Raw genomic sequence first — 17,418 nt, 5'->3', positions numbered from 1 at the left:
ATAACAAATGTCCGTGATGTGTCTCAGAGAGGCTTGTGCTTCTCTAAGAAAACAAATCTGGTAAAACAAAATGGCTTCTGGTGCCTAGAGCAAGGCTAGTAGCTCAGTCACAGTTGGCACTGGCAGGGAAAAAAAATCCCCTAGACTTGGGTTTATCAGCTGCTCGGAGACCTGATTCCATGATCTCTGATCAGGTAGACTTTCCCTCTGGCTTTCTATGTGAGAATGGCTGGACCCAGCCTCAGACAATCCATCATCACTAACAACCCTGTTTAGAAGCCTTGAGTCAGACGATCACCCGCAGGTTGATGGAGCACTGGGTGAAGCCAACTTGGGGCTTCACTGTGTCCTTGCATAGAAATGAGAGCCTCCGTCTCAGCAGGTGTCTCTTCTTGGTCAGCCTGCTAACGATCTAGAAAGCAGGGCTGGGTCCAAGAGCAGCAATCATCATGTGGTTTTGGTGAATGTAGAGTGTTGGGTTGTCATCAACTCATTGCATTGGGACTCAAGGAATACATCCCTCCATGCATTTGTGTTTTCTCTCCCCCAGCATTGCATTACTTGTCAGAGGGAGAGCTTGGGTCTGGATGATGAACTGGGACTAGGTCTGGAACTGCTAGGCTGATATGGGAGTTCTAGCCACACTGAGGTTAGCATACCAGTTGAGTGAATGATATAGTGAACAGTTATGAGCCTTACTGCACCTTCAATGTAGGCTCCTGTCTTGGCACAGATCAGAATTCCAAAGGGAAGAATGGAGCTGGCGCATGGAAAACCCTAACATCCCCAGAGTTCCAGGTCCTCTGCCAGCCTCCCTGCCAGGAGTGCATTTAGTAGATGAATTGTTTGGAATAAGATTGACCTGGGAATTAAATCACACCCTTTACTATGACCTTCAGGACACCCACTGTGTGATATGGTCTCTGCTTTCTGTCCTAACTCATCTCTCCCCTCTCTCCCTCAGTCATTAAACTTTAGCTGTTTTGATCTCCCTCTGTTCCCTGAACTTGCCAAGCCCCTTCCTACCACATGCTGCTCCTTCTCGGATGGTTCTCCTTATGCCACCCCACCCCTCAGCTTTGCCTGGCTGATTTCTTCATATTCTTTTGATCAGCCCCAGTGTAGCAGACCAGCTGCTCTCAAGTGGGGCTCCTCTCCACACCACTCCCGAACTGTTACATCATCTGATTTCCTTGATATTATTCTGTGTGTTGAGTTCATTCTTTCTTGTCTATCTGCTCTCTTAAGAATGCGAACTTCATAAGAGCAGGGACCTTCACTTTTGGTAGCCTCTTTCCCTAGATTCACTCCCCTGGAACCATGCCTGGCACATCGCCGGAGTTTGTTAAATTCGTTGAGTGGGTGAAAAGCAATCAATAGATGAATGTTTCTCGAGCAATAGATCTGGCAAGTCTGCTCAAATACATAAAGCACTAGTCTCTCCACCTCCTGGCATCCTTGCAGACTCAGAATTATGTCCCCAGTTTTATCCCCAAAGCAGTGGCCCAGTGCCATGCAAGGTGCTGAGGAGGACTCAGAAGGACATTGTGCCCTGCCTTCAAGAATTCTAGTCTGAGGAGCAGGCAAGATGCCTGCCTCTTGGTAACTAGGCAACTGCACACAAGTCAGGGCTGAGGAGTGAGCTGTAAAGGCAGAGGTGCTGGGAATTCAGAAGTGGGAATACTAAGGAGTCCATGATGGACATGGGAGCTGGGGCTTGATGGTCAAGGCTACCATCTTCACCACTGTCATGGCCACCTCAACTTGACTGAGCCCTTGCGACATGCCAAGGGCTCTATGTGCCTGATCTCTCAAAGTATGTGCAGCAACCCTCCAAGGTGGTGCCTGTTATTGTCATTTCCATCTTTCAGATGGGAAAACCAAGGCTTAGGTCAAATAACTTCCTTGCAGGAAGAAGCAGATCCTGCTAAGGCTGCCAGCAAAGCCCATGTTCCTCCCACACAACTCCTGTTCCTTGTGGTTTCTCTGTGTAGAAAATACTTCACACTCGATGACATCATGACACATTAAGATAGCACTGAATTAGGGGTGAGAAACCTTGTGTCTGTTCCTATGGTCCCCACTGATTTATGTGAAATTTGGAGCAAGTCATTCAAGATTTTGAAGTCTTCATTTCCTCACCTAGAAGATAGAGAGACTTAGCACTACCAAGTCTTGCTGAACATCAGCATATTCTGGAGAACATACATATTCTAGAACTCGTAAACAAAGACTCTGGTTCAGTGAGGGTGGACTGGAGCCTGGAAATCTGAGGGTATGAGAAATCCCCCCAGGGGAGCACAGCTACAGGGTTGGATACTGAAGACCTAGATTAGAGTTTTCAACCCTGGCTGCACATTACATTCACCCAGGGAATTTTAAAAATCCTGGACCCTATCCCAGACCTAGTCAGTTGGCATCTTTAGGTGTGGGGCTGGTGGGGGTGGGAGAGCATCAGCTTTAAGGTTTAAAGACTGCTGGCTTTTGAGATGTGGCTAGTGTGCCTGCGAAGCCAAATCATTAATTATATTTAATAGTTTGAAATTAAGTTTAAATAGTCACATGCAGCCAGTAGGTGCTGTATTGGAAGCCCAGGCTAGGATGAGTTGAAGGTTTGGTCATTCTAAGAGGATTCATTCCTTGCACCATCCCCAACCATAGAGCTTCTCTCAGAAATTATTTTACATGATCTCCATCTCCTCTAGCCTAGTCTGAGAGCCTAGTACACAGACTCTGAGTTAAGACTGGAGTGCCTCTCCTGGTCTCCAACTCAGAGCATGGCAGCCACCCTCGCTTTTGGGAACCTACCAGTTGGGAACCCTCCAGTCACTAGATACTTAAGGTTAAACTTCTCATTTGAAGAAAGAGGAGGAGAGAGCAGAGAAAGGTGGTTTTTGATTATTTTAGAAGAATGATGGTGGATTGGCTCACGGGAGAAGCAAAATGGGGGAAGAGAACGTACATCATGAAGTGGTCCAATGAGTGGAGATTGCTTAGAGTGGAATTCTGTGTTTGTGGCTGAGGGAGCTGATGTGCTTTTGGGAAATGATGGACAGGGGTAAAACCAAAGGAAGACTTCCTTTGGTTTTCTCTCCCAAGCACACCTTACTTGGCTTCATTAGCTCACTCAGCAATTTGCTTTGTCACATGTTTGTGGAGTAACTGACCTCTCTCAGGTACCAAGATGACGCTGAGTCCCAAACACTTTAGTCCAGACTGTGCTGGGGCTGGTGTGTGTTTTTACTTTATCCTGAAGGTTGTGAGAGCTGCTGAAAAAAAATTTAAGGAGGAGGACATCATGCTCCAGTTTGAACTTTAAAAAAAGTAACTGGAGCAGCAGTGTGGAAGGTGGGTGGGAGAGGGACAAGACTTGGGTAGGGACTCCGTACAGGAGGTTCTCACTCTTGTTTGAGAGAGAACTTCCAAGGGTCTGGAACATGGGCAGGTCCAACAGGGAAAGAAAACAGAAATAATCCTCTGGGACAATGAAGAAATAATGGATGCCCCTCAGCTTGAGTGGCGGTTAAGTGCAGTAGAAAATGTGGGAAGAGATCCCTCCTATCCTGAAAGGAGAAAAATGAGCGATAGAACATAAATCATAAAATAGTCCAGTAAATGGAGGCTGCCTGGAGTGAAATTTTGTGTTTGTGGATGATGGAGCTGATGTGTTTTTGGGAAATGACACCTGGGTACGATTTCCCGTTAGCCCAGTCTTCTGCATCAACTGATTGCCAGTTGTGAGATCACTGACATTACTTTGCTATTTCTGGACGTTTTCTTTTCTAGATGGATGCCTGAAGAATGATTGAGTGGTGGTTACTCATCACACACACACACACACACACACACACACACACACAAACACACACACTTTTGTTTCCTGTTCTGCACACCTGGTATCAGTGTTTTCCAGGACCTAAGCATCCAGATTCTGGATTCAGATTACCTGATCTTGAATCCTGACCCTGCCATATAGCAGCTATGTGTGTTTAGGTAAATTACCTTCTCTGAACCAGAGTTATACAATCTGTAGTACAGGGATGATAATAAAACCTCTTGCTCCATGTTAGCTGTGATGATGACTATGGTGATGGTGATGGTAATTCTGATGAGAAGGGAAAGGGAGATGGATAGATGGATGTGATGATGAACAATGACGGTGATGACAATGATGACACTGGTGGGTGATGAGGAGAAGGAGAAAGATGGATATGTTGGGGATGATGATGGTGGTGGATAATGATATGATGATAGTGGTGGTGATGGTGTTGGTGGATGATGATGGTGGTGGATAATGATGATGATGATGGTGATGGTGGATGATGATGATAGTAGATGATGAATGATGGTAGGTGATGATGGTGGTGGTGGATGATGGTGGTGGATAATGATAATGATTATGATGATGGTGATGGTAGATGATAAGGGTAGATGATGAATGATGGTAGGTGATGATGGTGATGGTGGATGATGAGGGTGGTGGATAATGATGATGGTGAATGATGATGGTAGAGGAGGAGGATGATGGTGGTGATGGTAGATGATGATGGTTGTGGATGATGATGGTGGTAGATGATATGATGGTGGATGATGATGGTAGTGGTGATGGAGGAGGCGGGGAGAATGGCTGATGATGAGAGAGATCCTTCACTGGGACAGAGTTAGCTTATATGTATGTGAAGAATGCTATTCTTCTAAATTCTCAGGCTTATCAAGTTTGGTGCCTTTAGTTTTCCTCTCATCCGTGGAAGCAGAAATAAAATATATTTAAAAGCTCAGTAATTACACAATAAGAGTAGCAGAAACACACCAAGTCTCACCAGGACAGTCCTCCCACAAGAGAAAGAAAAATCCCAAGGAGTCCCTCTCAGCTTTTGCTGGGTCACCTGCATCGTTATCTTTTTTTTGGTACCCACTCTGGCAGGCAGAAGGAAAACGAGCTATGGAAATGGGTGCAGGGTTGCCAACAGTGACCAATTCTCTCACTGCTTCCTAGGGAGGGTCTTCCTGCTCATTTATTTCCTCAGCAAATATATATTGAGCCCCTGCTGTATGTCAGACATTGTGCTACGCTCTGACAATACTAACTTGAATAATACTTATGCTGCTATTGAGATGAGACTGAGAAAAATGAATAAATCAGCATTGGAGCTTAGATACTCAGATCACAGAAATTCAGTTTCAGTTGCACTGGCATGGGGCACAAGCAGTGGCTTATTTATTTTTTTTTACAACCCTCAAGTGATTCTCCTCTGCAGCCAGAAATGAGAGCCACCGGTGTGCATGAGGGAACGTTGGATGACATCTTGCATCTTGTAACAAAGCTGTTGTCAGCATGGGGCCTCGTGGATTTTAGGGAAATCACTTAACCTCTTTTCCTGTGACTTTATGGCCATCCATGAGGGTTATAACCACTTGCAATACCTCAACCCTTGGGTAGTTAGAATCAAAGAGCTGATGGGTATGAGTGTCCTTTATAGCCTTTGTGAATGGGTAAGTGAAATGAAAGTTGGTATTAGACTCTATTAAACATCATGCCTTGATACCCACGGGAGTCAGGTCTCACCCTGATGCTCAGCAAGCTCTGGAACATTCTAGAACATGAGATCAGGAACTCTCATCTAATAAGACCTCGGTTTAAGATGGGACCACAACACAGAGTGGAGAGAAGACACCCAGAATCCCATAGCCCCTGCCTCCCTCACTCTGTGTTTAAAACAGTTTGTTCTGTCTTCAGCAGAGCAGTGAGCCTGGGGAGAGAACTGCTCCTGCTTCAGAACCGAAGTGGGTGTCTGAAATCTGTTCCTCTCCCCCAGCTGCACACTGCTGAGGAAGCCAGTGCCAGAGGTGGTCAGAGACTGCTCTGTAGAATCTGAAAAGGACAGGCTGAGGGATGGCAGGAGGTGGTGAGTGCAGGAGAAACAGCCTCTGCTACTCAGGTAGGAAGCGGGAAGAATGTTCAGGGCCTTGAAAAGAGGGCCATGTGGCATATCAGATGCCAGGCCCTGGGAGTGTGGCCAAATTCTTCCATCACCTCCTGCCAGTCCGTAAAAATATCTTTGAAAAATCCAGGGCTAAACATGAGCCTCTTCACTGTCTCGCTGGGCAGTTACGTTTTGCAAATACCTTCTCACTTCCATCCCTCCGTAAGGTAGACAAAGCCTTGGATCCGTAATGGGTTTGGAAGTTTCAGATGCCAGTGGAAATGATAGTGGTGCAGGGTGACTGCAGGAGGTCCATGAAGGACATGAGCAATGGTTTCTCTCCAAAGCATGATTCATCACTGGGAAGAAAGACAGTTCTTTCTCTTCGTGTGACCTCCTTGGGCTCAGAGTGAGTGGGCTGGTTTGCGGAGGGGAGGGGCAGTGTGATGCTGGCATGTCAGGAGATCTGGACATACTGGTTTCTGAACTAGGATCAGGATCCCCTTAGGTTTCTGGCTCTGTCTGTGTTGTCTAGAGGACTGAGGGACATGGAGAGACGTCCCTGGACTGTTGGGAGTCAGGCATAGATAATAGATGAGCCTGTCATCCTACTGCAGCTCTTCCTGGCACCTCCCACCCCCCCACCCACCCTAGGATGGTGTTTATTATGCCCACTTTATAGGCCAAGAAACTCAGATGCAGAAAGTTTCAGAATTTACCCATGGTCACGTGGTTAGTTCTTGCAGAGCCACAACTTGAACTCAAGTCCGATAGACCCCAGAGCCCACACTGTTTCAACTATAAAGTGACTCGTGTGCAGAAAGGGGTAGGCTGGAGAGTCTCTACTTAAGGTGATTGTCTAGGGGAGCCATTGATGACCATAGAGGAGAGGAGTGGCATGGTTAAAGCAGTGTTCAACTGGGAACTTCCATCAGGCAGTCATGACAGGGGTGAATTGTTGGGATGCTCAAGTCCAGAGTGGGAATTACCCCCGACCCATGGGGAAAATAACAGTGATGTCGATTTGTTGAGTACTTGATATTTGATGGCTACCGACCCGGATGCTTTTCTACAAGGAGGTCATTAAATCCTTTCAGCTCAACAAGGAAGTGCAATCATCACCAACAGTATAGTGCAGGACTAAAAAGCTTGGAATCTCGAAGGCAGGCAAACCTGATTCCCTGCCTGTATGACCCTGGAAGAGTCACTCTGCCTCTGAGTCTGTTTGTTCATTTGTATGACAGGGATCATGCTAGGACCCGTTTAGGAAGGTGGTTGGGGGTAGGATTAAATGAGATACTACACTGAAAGCGTTGAGCCACACAACTCTCATAGGCATGTTAACTAGTATAATTATTGACATTGCCATACCCATTGTACAGATGTGGAAACTGAGTCTTAGAAAAAGCAAAGTGATTTTTTTCCCAAGGCCCAGTTAGCATCGGTACCTGGACAGCATGACCCCAGAAGTTACACTGTTGCCCATCCTGGGGAGAAGACCCTAATGGGGATCAGAAGAGAGTAATAGAAGAGATTCGGCCTGAACTAAAGCACTGCAAGACCAGGGAGTGGGAATGGCACAGGCAAGGAGCTTGCACATATTTTTACATAGACGGCTGTGCCAAGTGAGCTCTTGGATAATGAACTGCCGTCCCTATAATTATCTTCTCTTTCACAAAGTTCACAATGCATCTATGCCCTCCTCCCCACATGGAGAGTTAGATAAGCCTGCACTTGCTTACCGCTCTGCTCTGTGCACAAAGCCGCTCGTGGATACAGTAACGTCTGGCTCATAGCACATGGAGCAGGGGTGCGGGAGCATCCCAGACACCCCCCCACCAGCTAGCACCTGTCCACGAATTCCGATTATCCCTAGGAAGTGTGTATATGTGGATCATCTCATAGATCCTTTTTATTGGGTTCCGACCGTGCCCTTAGCATCTGCCCTCCTGAGATCTTTCTCAATTCCTCGTGTGCTCAGTGCAAGAAGATGCTGATCCCTTTGCCTTTTGCAGTCCTAATGTGACTCTGGTCAGCAGCTTCCTTGGAGGCATCTTTGCTCCATGGGAATTATTACATTTCCTTGGTAATTAAGTTTGGAGATTCTCAGTCCCATCCCAAGAAACACCTGGCAGTGCATAAGGTTGTTGGGTATAACTGCCTTGAGATTTGACTTCTGTGCCTTCGTCCATTGGTGGGTTCGTTATGTTGTTGCTGTTTTTGGTATTTAATGAGGTTGTATGCACAGCTGTTGAGGCTTAGAGGACCTCTTTCTTCCTTTTCTGATCAAGAAATGTCCCTCTCTCTCTATTTCAGACATTGGATGGAGGAGTGGTAGGTTGGTGATGTTGAAAGATTTTATTTTCTGGACATGACATTGAAGAGCCATAAAAAAAAAAAATACAACCTCAGACACTGAATTCTTCTGTTTTGCTTTATGTTTAAGCCAAGGACATTCCTCTTAGACTTCATTCACACATTCATTCACTCACGCGTTCCATCCCCCTGCATTTCCCGATGTGTCATGTTCCAAGCCTTCTGCCTGGTTCTGGGGACAGGTGAGGACAGCAATACCTCTGCCCTTGAGCCATTCGTAGTCTCATTGAGACGTGATTTAAAACGATTAATCAATCCAAGACTATTGGATTTCTCCAAAAGCTATTGTAGGGAAAAAGATAATTATCCAAAGTCTTTAAATCTGTTACCCATTTTAAATGATTTAATTAGGTAAAATTCATAAAACTGTATTGTTGGAAGGGACCCAGAGGCATTTATTCCCATTTTTTTGTTCCCTCTCTGCCTTCAGGCCATACTGCACTTGAATTATCCCCCAAACCCATGCATTTCAGAAAAGGGAAGTATTTCGAAGAACTACAACTTTTGGCCCATTCAGATAAAACTTTCTATTCACTGAGCACCCACAGGCAAAACTTGGCAGACTTCTTGAAAGGGTTGGCATGCACGGCTACAAAGTGTTGTTTTGAAAGACAAATGGAATCGATTGTCCACTCTTAATACACACACACGCACACACACACACACACACACACACACACACACACACACAATGGAACCTCCGTATTCCTACTATTGAGGTGAATGCATATGGTAACCACAGAATGCAAAATGAAAGCATGGCTGCACTATAAGGACTTCTGCAGAATTCTTTTAGTTTCCAGGGAAAGAAAACCATAACTCAGCACTTGTCAAATTGTGTTTTGCTCTAACACACAGGCATACCTTCTCTTTAGCTGGCATTTTTGCACCTTGCCTACCAGTCAACAGCATGGTTTAAGCACCTGCTATCTGCAGATCTTCAGTGATCCCAAGAAAGTTGGGGCTGTGTTTTGGAAAGGGGGCTGGCCACGGAACCAGAGCCTGAGTTCATCTCGAGCCTCATTTCCCCCCTGCCAACACCACCACCTTTGTAGGATCATCATGGGGATCTTATGAGTTAAGGGGTGTGAAGGTAGTTTGTAAATGGTACAGCTGTATGCACTGCCTGCCTTTTCTAAATGGAAGTTTGTTTTCATGATCAGATCGTGACTAAGGGGGGTGTTAGAACTATTAGAGGCCCTTGGGGGCATCTGGGTGGCTCAGTCGGTTAAGCGTCTGCCTTCGGCTCAGGTCATGATCTCAGGGTCCTGGGATCGAGCCCTAGTTAGACTCCCTGCTCAGCCAGGAGGTCTGCTTCTTCCTCTCCATCTGCCCCTCCTCCCTGCTCATGTTCTCTCTCTCTCTCCCACTCTCTCTCAAATAAACTCTTTTTTTTTTTTTAAAGAACTATTAGAGGCCCTTTAACCCCACACAATTTGCCACGTCACTTTCAAGAGTAAGAGCATTCAGCGGCTCCCCTTTATGCTTGAATAAGTTCTAAGCCTCTGAACATATCCCTGAGACCACACATGATGGGGTTCCTGCCAGGCTCTTCACCATCATCTCATCCCCCCTACTTCATGAGCCATAATGCATTTATCTCTGGCTCCTAGAATAGTCTAGATGTGTCTGCAGGACTCCTCTGGGGACAGTGTCCACCCGTTTCCCTTCTTCCTCACCTGGACACTCCTTCAGCTTCCCCTTATACTTCTCTTAGCCTCTAGTCCCTGCAAATTGCTCTTCCTCAAATTCCCACCAGATTTACAAAGGCAGAGACCATGTCTGTGTCTGTCTTGTATATCGTTGTTTCCCCAAGTCCTAAAATGGTGTTGCTGTGTAGTTAGGGGTTCAACAAATATTTGTTGATTCAGATAGACATTCAGATAGAATGTCCAGTTAGCGGGGCGCCTGGGTGGCTCAGTTGGTTAAGCGACTGCCTTCGGCTCAGGTCATGATCCTGGAGTCCCGGGATCGAGTCCCGCATCGGGCTCCCTGCTCAGCGGGGAGTCTGCTTCTCCCTATGACCCTCCCCCCTCTCATGCTCTCTCTCTCTATCTCATTCTCTCTCTCAAATAAATAAATAAAATCTTAAAAAAAAAAAAAGAATGTCCAGTTAGCATTTATTATACTTTATATTATACAGGAGTCTGGAGTCCGAGTGACAGAAATCCTTTCCAGACTAACGCACACGATCATGGGAACTTGCTTGCTTACATAATCACCAGGTCCAGAGTAAATGGCTTCAGGCACAGCTGACTCTGGGTGCTTCAAGTGCGTCATCAGGACTGTGTCTCTATGTCCTGATGTTGTCTCTGTTGGCTTCATTTTCCAGTTCTGAGCCTGGGGCCAGATAGAATTCATTGTGTTGAAACCATATGGGCCCCAAAGGGCAGGGGGGAAATGGGATAAGCCAGAAGCAGAAATAATAGATCTCCTTCATGCACCAGGTTGTGGGCTCCAAGTTCAGGGTCTCTCTCCTCTCTGTATTTCCAATGTCTGTTCCAGAGTGTAGCATATAGTAGGTGCTCAGGAATGTTCTCGAATGAATAGGTGTGTGATGTATTTGCCCTCCCTTCTAAGAAGGCATTTTTTAAGCCTATAAAGACAGATGGTTATATATAAACCGCCTTCTACCTCATCCTCTGTTTTGCTTTTTTTTTTTTTTTTTTTTTTTACACCTGTTGGCAGGATCCGACGTCAACCTTCTTCCAGTTTGGAGCGTCCATCCAGCAACAAGCCACGGTCATGCTGAAGATCATGCAGGATTACGACTGGCACGTCTTCTCCCTGGTGACCACCATCTTCCCTGGGTACAGAGACTTCATCAGCTTCATCAAGACCACCGTGGACAACAGCTTTGTGGGTTGGGACATGCAGAACGTGATCACCTTGGACACTTCCTTTGAGGACGCAAAGACGCAGGTCCAGTTGAAGAAGATCCACTCTTCTGTCATCCTGCTCTACTGTTCCAAAGATGAGGCTGTCCTCATCCTGAGTGAGGCCCGCTCCCTGGGCCTCACTGGCTATGATTTCTTCTGGATCATCCCCAGCTTGGTTTCTGGGAACACAGAGCTCATCCCAAAGGAGTTTCCATCAGGACTCATTTCAGTCTCCTATGACGACTGGGACTACAGCCTGGAGGCAAGGGTGAGGGATGGCCTGGGCATCCTCACCACTGCTGCATATTCCATGTTGGAGAAGTTCTCTTACATCCCCGAGGCCAAGACCAGCTGCTACGGGCAGACGGAGAAGCCGGAGGCCCCACCACACACTCTGCACCAGTAAGAGTGCGATCTTTGCTTGTCTCCCAAAATGGGACCCGAGTTTCATTTGTTTGTTTGGTTGGTTGGTTGGTTGGTTGGTTGGTTGGTCGAAAACTCAGAGCAATGCATATATACTCCCTGCTGAAAACGGGCCCTGCAAGTAGAGAATGTTGTGTGTGTGCTTATGGGATTTTCTCTCATTGACTCTCTTCTCCTCTCTTCCCCTGGACTCCTCTTTTGTTTATAACTTACATCATACTTTGTTTTCTGCAACTTTCTTTTTTTACTCAACGATATACCTTGGAAACCTACTCTCGAGACCTGTCCATGTATCCATCTATGTATCTCTCTATCCATATTTTATATGCAGATAAATACACATGTATGGATGTGTGTACATAGATGTACATATGTATGTTTACATACATATACACAGACATGTAGGAAGGAATGTAGATATGTATGTATGTGTAGATATACATAGGCGTGTGTGTGTGTGTTGCAACCTACGCATTGCATTTCTCAATAGGGATATACCGTGATTTATTTGTCCAGTCTCCATAATGATAGAAATCCAGGTTGTTTCAGATTTTTTCCCATTGGAAATGAAGCTGCAGTGATCATCATCCCACATGTCTCTTTGTGCACACAGAGCCCATGTTTCTCCAGGGTAGATTCTAAGAAGTAGAAGTTTGGGGTCACGGAGCCCGTGCATTTAAGAATTGAAGTATCTGTTACCAAATTGTCCTACCAAGGAACTATCCCAATCTGTATTCACACAAGCCACTTGTGAAGTCACTAGATTTCCCACATCCTCACCAACATGTTACACTTTGGGAAGACTGCCCACGCTGGGGCTTCCATCCTCTGTTTGAGTGTGTATCTGAATTTCTTCCCTTCTTTTGTCCTGTTTTTGTAGATCATTGGAAATCTTGGCAAATACCACTTTTAAAACGGCATTATAGTCCATCGTATGTCTGTATCCTAATGTATTTAACTGCTCCCATCTTGGTGGGCATTTAAGTTTTATGTTTCTGAGAAATGTTATTGTTCTTCGTGGCTCATCATTGTGGCTCAGCTGTTGACATTTAGAACGATCACTCCTGCACCCACTTTGCATGCTTTTGCCTGCTGTTCGGCGCTCCTTTCTCAGATAACGAGCAGCATAGCTCCGTGATGAAGGGACGGGGCTCCGGAAGTAGATTTGTCAGGGTTCAGATCTTGTCTTGTCCACTTCCTGTAGGCCTTGGCGCATCACTTTACCTTTCTAGGCCTTGGGGGTTTACTGTAGAGTGATGATAATAGCACTACTCCCTCTAGGTGGCGCTTCGCAAACTTGAGCATGCATCAGAATCAGCTGGAGGGTGATTTGTTAAACCACAGGTGGCTGGGTTTCACACTCAAGAGTCTGTAATCCAGTCGCCCCGGGGGCGGGCTCCCAGAATTTGTCATTCCAGCAGGTTCCTGGGTGATGCTGATATTGCTGGTCTGGGGATCGTGCACCGAGAACCAATGTTTTGTGGATTGACCTCAGTATTAAATGAGGTGATGCTGGGAGAGTACTGCGTAGCACAGTGCCTGGCACCCGGTGATTATTGAATGACTGTCAAAATGACCAGTGAAGTGGCTTTGGTCATCAGAACTTACAGTCAGCAGACTAGGTTGGGTTTATTATCACCAGAGTAACACATCACTCTCAAATGTGTCTGGAAGGTTTAGGAATTTGAATCTGCTACAGTTCAGGGATTATCTCTGAGCTGAGTCTGGAGACATTGTGTGTGTGTGTGTGTGTATGTGATGGTGTAGAAGGATTATGCCTCTTTAAAATCGGTATACATCTGAAAAATGAACTCTTGAATTAGGAAATTGTGGTCCTTTGCAATTTTCCCTTCCCCTCTCCTCATTCCCTCCTTAGGGATCCTCTTTCTGCACTGCCACTTTCAGCATTTTAAATAATTGTCTAAATAACAGGAAGGAACTCCGATGAATCAGTATGAGGCATGGAACCTCTTATGGAGGTAGGATTGCTGTCAGCCCAGTGACAAGGGCTGGGCTAATGAATGCTTCCTTCCCATAACAAGTGCCCTAGAGCTGGAATATTCACAAATGTATAATTTTGGTGAAAACATAACTCAATTTTAGGGCAATTGAGGTATAATTTATACAGGAAAAGGGATTTGAGAAGGATAATTGTCAAGACATGCAGAGCTCCTTCCAGTGACCACCCTGAATTCCATTCCTTAAAAAAAAAAAAAAAAATTCTGCTATGCAATGTTGTCATGCTATTTCTAGGAGTTATGCTTTGAATGCAGCAATTTTATGGATGGTGTTTCAGCCCCAGGGTAGCAATGCATCAACTGGGGTAAGCCGTCACCCACCGCCTGGTGTTCCATGAAACATCTCTCCATCCATGGGGTGCTGGAGGTGTTTGCCCTGTGTATGAGGCTGGAATATGGTACCAGCATTGGCTCCTTACCATACTTGCCCATTGTCCCGGTGTTTTCTTAAATTCACCTGGGGAAGAGAAGACGCTCGCCAGGCAAGGAAGGGACTAGGAACTGGAGAAAGCCCCAAATGGCAGTTTTTCAGAAAAGCCTGAAGTCTACTGTTTTCTCCTCCATCAGTCATTCCTTCCATCCAGTGGACCCTGTGCTGGCCCCTGGAATATGGACAGGAATGAAGATATAACTTCGCCAAGAATGTACAATCTGATGAAGAAGGAGGGAAGTTTGTCTCATGACAAACTCTGGTAACAGGGACTTTTCCAAAAATATTGGGGTGGGGGAAGAATAGTACAGAGTCTGATAAAACACCCACCCCACCACTCATCACAGAGAACGAAGGTGAACGAGTCACATTTGTTTCAAAAATGTTTAAAGAAATTAAATATTACTGATGATGTAACAGTCCTGATTAGATCTCTCCCAAGTCCCACTTTCTTGCCTTCCTGTCCTCGGGAGGGAAAACACTGCCATGAATTTGGTAGGGATCCAAATCTGTGTGCATGTTTTGTACTTCTCGTATAGAAGTCTGTGCAACCTTAGACCCAAAGCACAGTTCATCTTGATGCCCATAAATGGTATCCGATACATTCACATTTCCTTTACCTCAGCCTTGTGGTTCAAGATGGATCTCTGAGGACCCATGACATTCTAGCATATTCATCTTCATTGCTGTTCTTGGGCAATGGGACTAGGAACTGTGTTTGATCATGACCCCCTGATGGACGTTTAGGTTGTCAAGGGTAGGGGATCTTCAGTGTCTGCAGCCTGAGTCAGATCCATCAGCTCGTTCAGTGGAAGCCCAGGACTCCCGAGTTCAGGGTTCTGCCAAGCATCCAGTAGCCAAGCAGCTCTCATTATTCCCACTATGTAGTAAGGAGAATGCACATAGTTTCAGAAGAAGCTCAGATGAATTCACGTGAGTGGGTATCGTGGTACGTTGCTGCGGGGATTGGGGGTCCAGCTTGGACTGGTTGAGCGCCATCGTGGAAGCAGTTACACATGTCCCCCTGTGGTCTTCAGGGACGTGGCTTGTAATCTCCTACCCCGACCTTGCGCACTTAGGATTCCGTAACCATGACTTCTTGCTTACAGTGCAGGACCTGGTAGAAAAGTTGACTTGCTGAGGATGATGTGGGCCTGTTTCTGTCCCTGGGATTTCAGGGGGAAAAAAGGTGGGGGCAAGGGGAAAATGTTCTTTATGTTTAATATTCCTGGTTTTACAGAAGGCACGTGGAAAAGAGCAGTCAGCATTTTATAAAGTTCAGAAATAGCTCAGCAATGTTATGTAACCTCCTCCTTGCTACTGCGAAGTTATTAAACATCTGTCCCTTCCCCAAGTGTGGGGCATATAGCTGGTAACTCCTGGGATGGTGATGTAGGTCTTTACCTGTCCTGCCTGTGTGGAACTGAGGCTGTTCTGTCCAGTCCTGTCTCAAGAGAGTCTGTCCGGGCCGCTGGTGGACCGGGCCCCCTGGGAGGCAGTGTGGCCTCGGAGTGAAGCGTCTGGCACCGAAGCTGGCCTGCCTGGGTTTGAATCCCGGGTCAGAACTCTTCTAGATCCAAGGCTTTGGGCAAGTCCCTTAATTCCTCCAAGTCTGCCTCCTGAGATGTAACACGGGGACAAGAAAAGTGTTTGCATCTTATCCGAGAGCCTGGCATGTGGAAAGCAGTCTATAAATCATTAACTCTTATGATAAAACTTGCAAATGTAAGATTGTGGGTGAGGCCGATGTATCTGCATGCCATAGTCCACAACATTGCCATTTATTCATCCCCCCAAAAGGTATTTAGTACCCTCTGTATGCTAGATGCCAACTCTCCATAGATGCCAGGAGCAGTTCCTGTCACATTTTAGGCCTGCAGTTCTCTCGGACATAGAAAGTTAAATGTTGTGTCTGTGTGTTGTAGTCTTCTTCTTGTATCAGAATTAAGTGAAACCATATATGCGGAACACCATTGTGCCTGGCGTGTAGTAGACATTTCATGAATAGTGATCATGTCTCTCTTGTCGTCTTCTTGTTATTCTTATTGTGGTGATGATCATCATTATTATTTCTTTAATTTATACTTGTTATACCGCAGGCTGTTCACAGGCAGGGGAGGGAGAAATAGACTTCTCCCTTGTGTTTTTAACAGCAGAATGGTGACTGTGTCCTCTGGCTCCCATTTTAGGGAAGGGAGCAGGACGTGCAGAGGTGAGTGCATTGGAAGACAGAGGCGCTTGAGGAGATCTATAGCACAAATGAGTGGGAAAGGAACATCTTCTCCCAGGAGAGTTACGGATTCAGATTGAAGAGGAGTTATTTGGCTTTAATTGATGATACCTGGCTTGACCCCTTATGTATTTTATATTAACTTCTTGATTTGTGAAGTCAGGCTTCTGCATTAAGAAGCAACAACACGGTAAATTACTACCCTGACAGAAAAGGAAATGGAAGGAAGATATATACGTGAATGTGAGTTTAATTCATATCCAAGTTACCTTGATAGTTTTTTCAATCTTTATTTCTCAAATAACCACAGGAAAAGTTCCTGGCTTAATGACCCATTAAGAGACTGCACTAACCCAGGTTGGCATGGTTTTATTTGATAGTCAGAATTATCACTGTTGGTTTCTTTTTTTAATGCCAATGAAAGAGCCCGCTCAGTTAAATCTCAGAGCTTGACCGGAGTTAAAACTTCCTGGGCGATTGTGATAACTCTTTGCAAATATTTATCTGTGGGATCATCGTATGCTCAACAAACATTTCTGGCAGTGGCTTCAGGCACCCAGGAGACCAAGCCATCCTGTGGGCTTGTGCCGTCAGTCTGGGACTCTGGACTCGGCGGGGCGGGGGGCACGGAAGGCTGACCTTCAAAGTAAATCATCAAGAGATATGCCGAAATGAGATCTGAGAGGATCCAAGGGCGTGTGCCACATTTAGAGTCCAAAGCACATTCCACCAAGCTGTGTGACTTTGTGAAATGTGGGTTTGGACAGTGCTGTGTTCATACCCTCTCATCTGGGTTGTCTTGGGCAAGTTCTTTAACTTCTTTGAGCCTCCACTTCCTTGATTGCAAACAGAGATCAGTGTAACCCTAGAGAACTGTGGTGACACTCACATGCATGTAATACACTCGGCCAAGCATCTAGGTTGCAGTTGGCACCCCCCAGATGTTAATTGTCCTCCTGCCCTGGGCCAGAGGCACGGCTTGATCTGCCCCTGCCTGTGTCCTGATGGACCCATGAAAGGTGGACGGTCCTCCCTGGGCGTCCAGCCTGACAGCTAAGTGAACAGCCTCTCTTCAGCATCCTCTCAGTTTGTGGCCTCCCTCCTGGAACACAGGCGTCTCTTTTTTGGCCAGAAGTCA

General features: G+C 46.0%; 1 protein-coding gene across 1 annotated transcript in view; it reads left to right on the top strand.

The window, feature by feature from the left end:
- Nucleotides 1–17,418, top strand: part of GRIN2A (glutamate ionotropic receptor NMDA type subunit 2A) — a 363,258-nt gene that overhangs the window by 198,634 nt on the left and 147,206 nt on the right. Inside the window, exon 3 of the mRNA XM_028117634.2 lies at nt 10,989–11,581. Within this exon, the coding sequence (XP_027973435.1) occupies nt 10,989–11,581 (593 nt within the window). The remainder of the gene's footprint in view (nt 1–10,988; nt 11,582–17,418) is intronic.

Source organism: Eumetopias jubatus, unplaced genomic scaffold (assembly GCF_037043125.1).
Source record: "Eumetopias jubatus isolate StellerSeaLion01/CBP00866 unplaced genomic scaffold, mEumJub1_p1.0 scaffold_12, whole genome shotgun sequence".
Lineage (NCBI taxonomy): Eukaryota > Metazoa > Chordata > Mammalia > Carnivora > Otariidae > Eumetopias > Eumetopias jubatus.
Note: the sequence above shows the minus strand (reverse complement) of the source record. Positions and strands in the feature narration are given on the sequence as shown.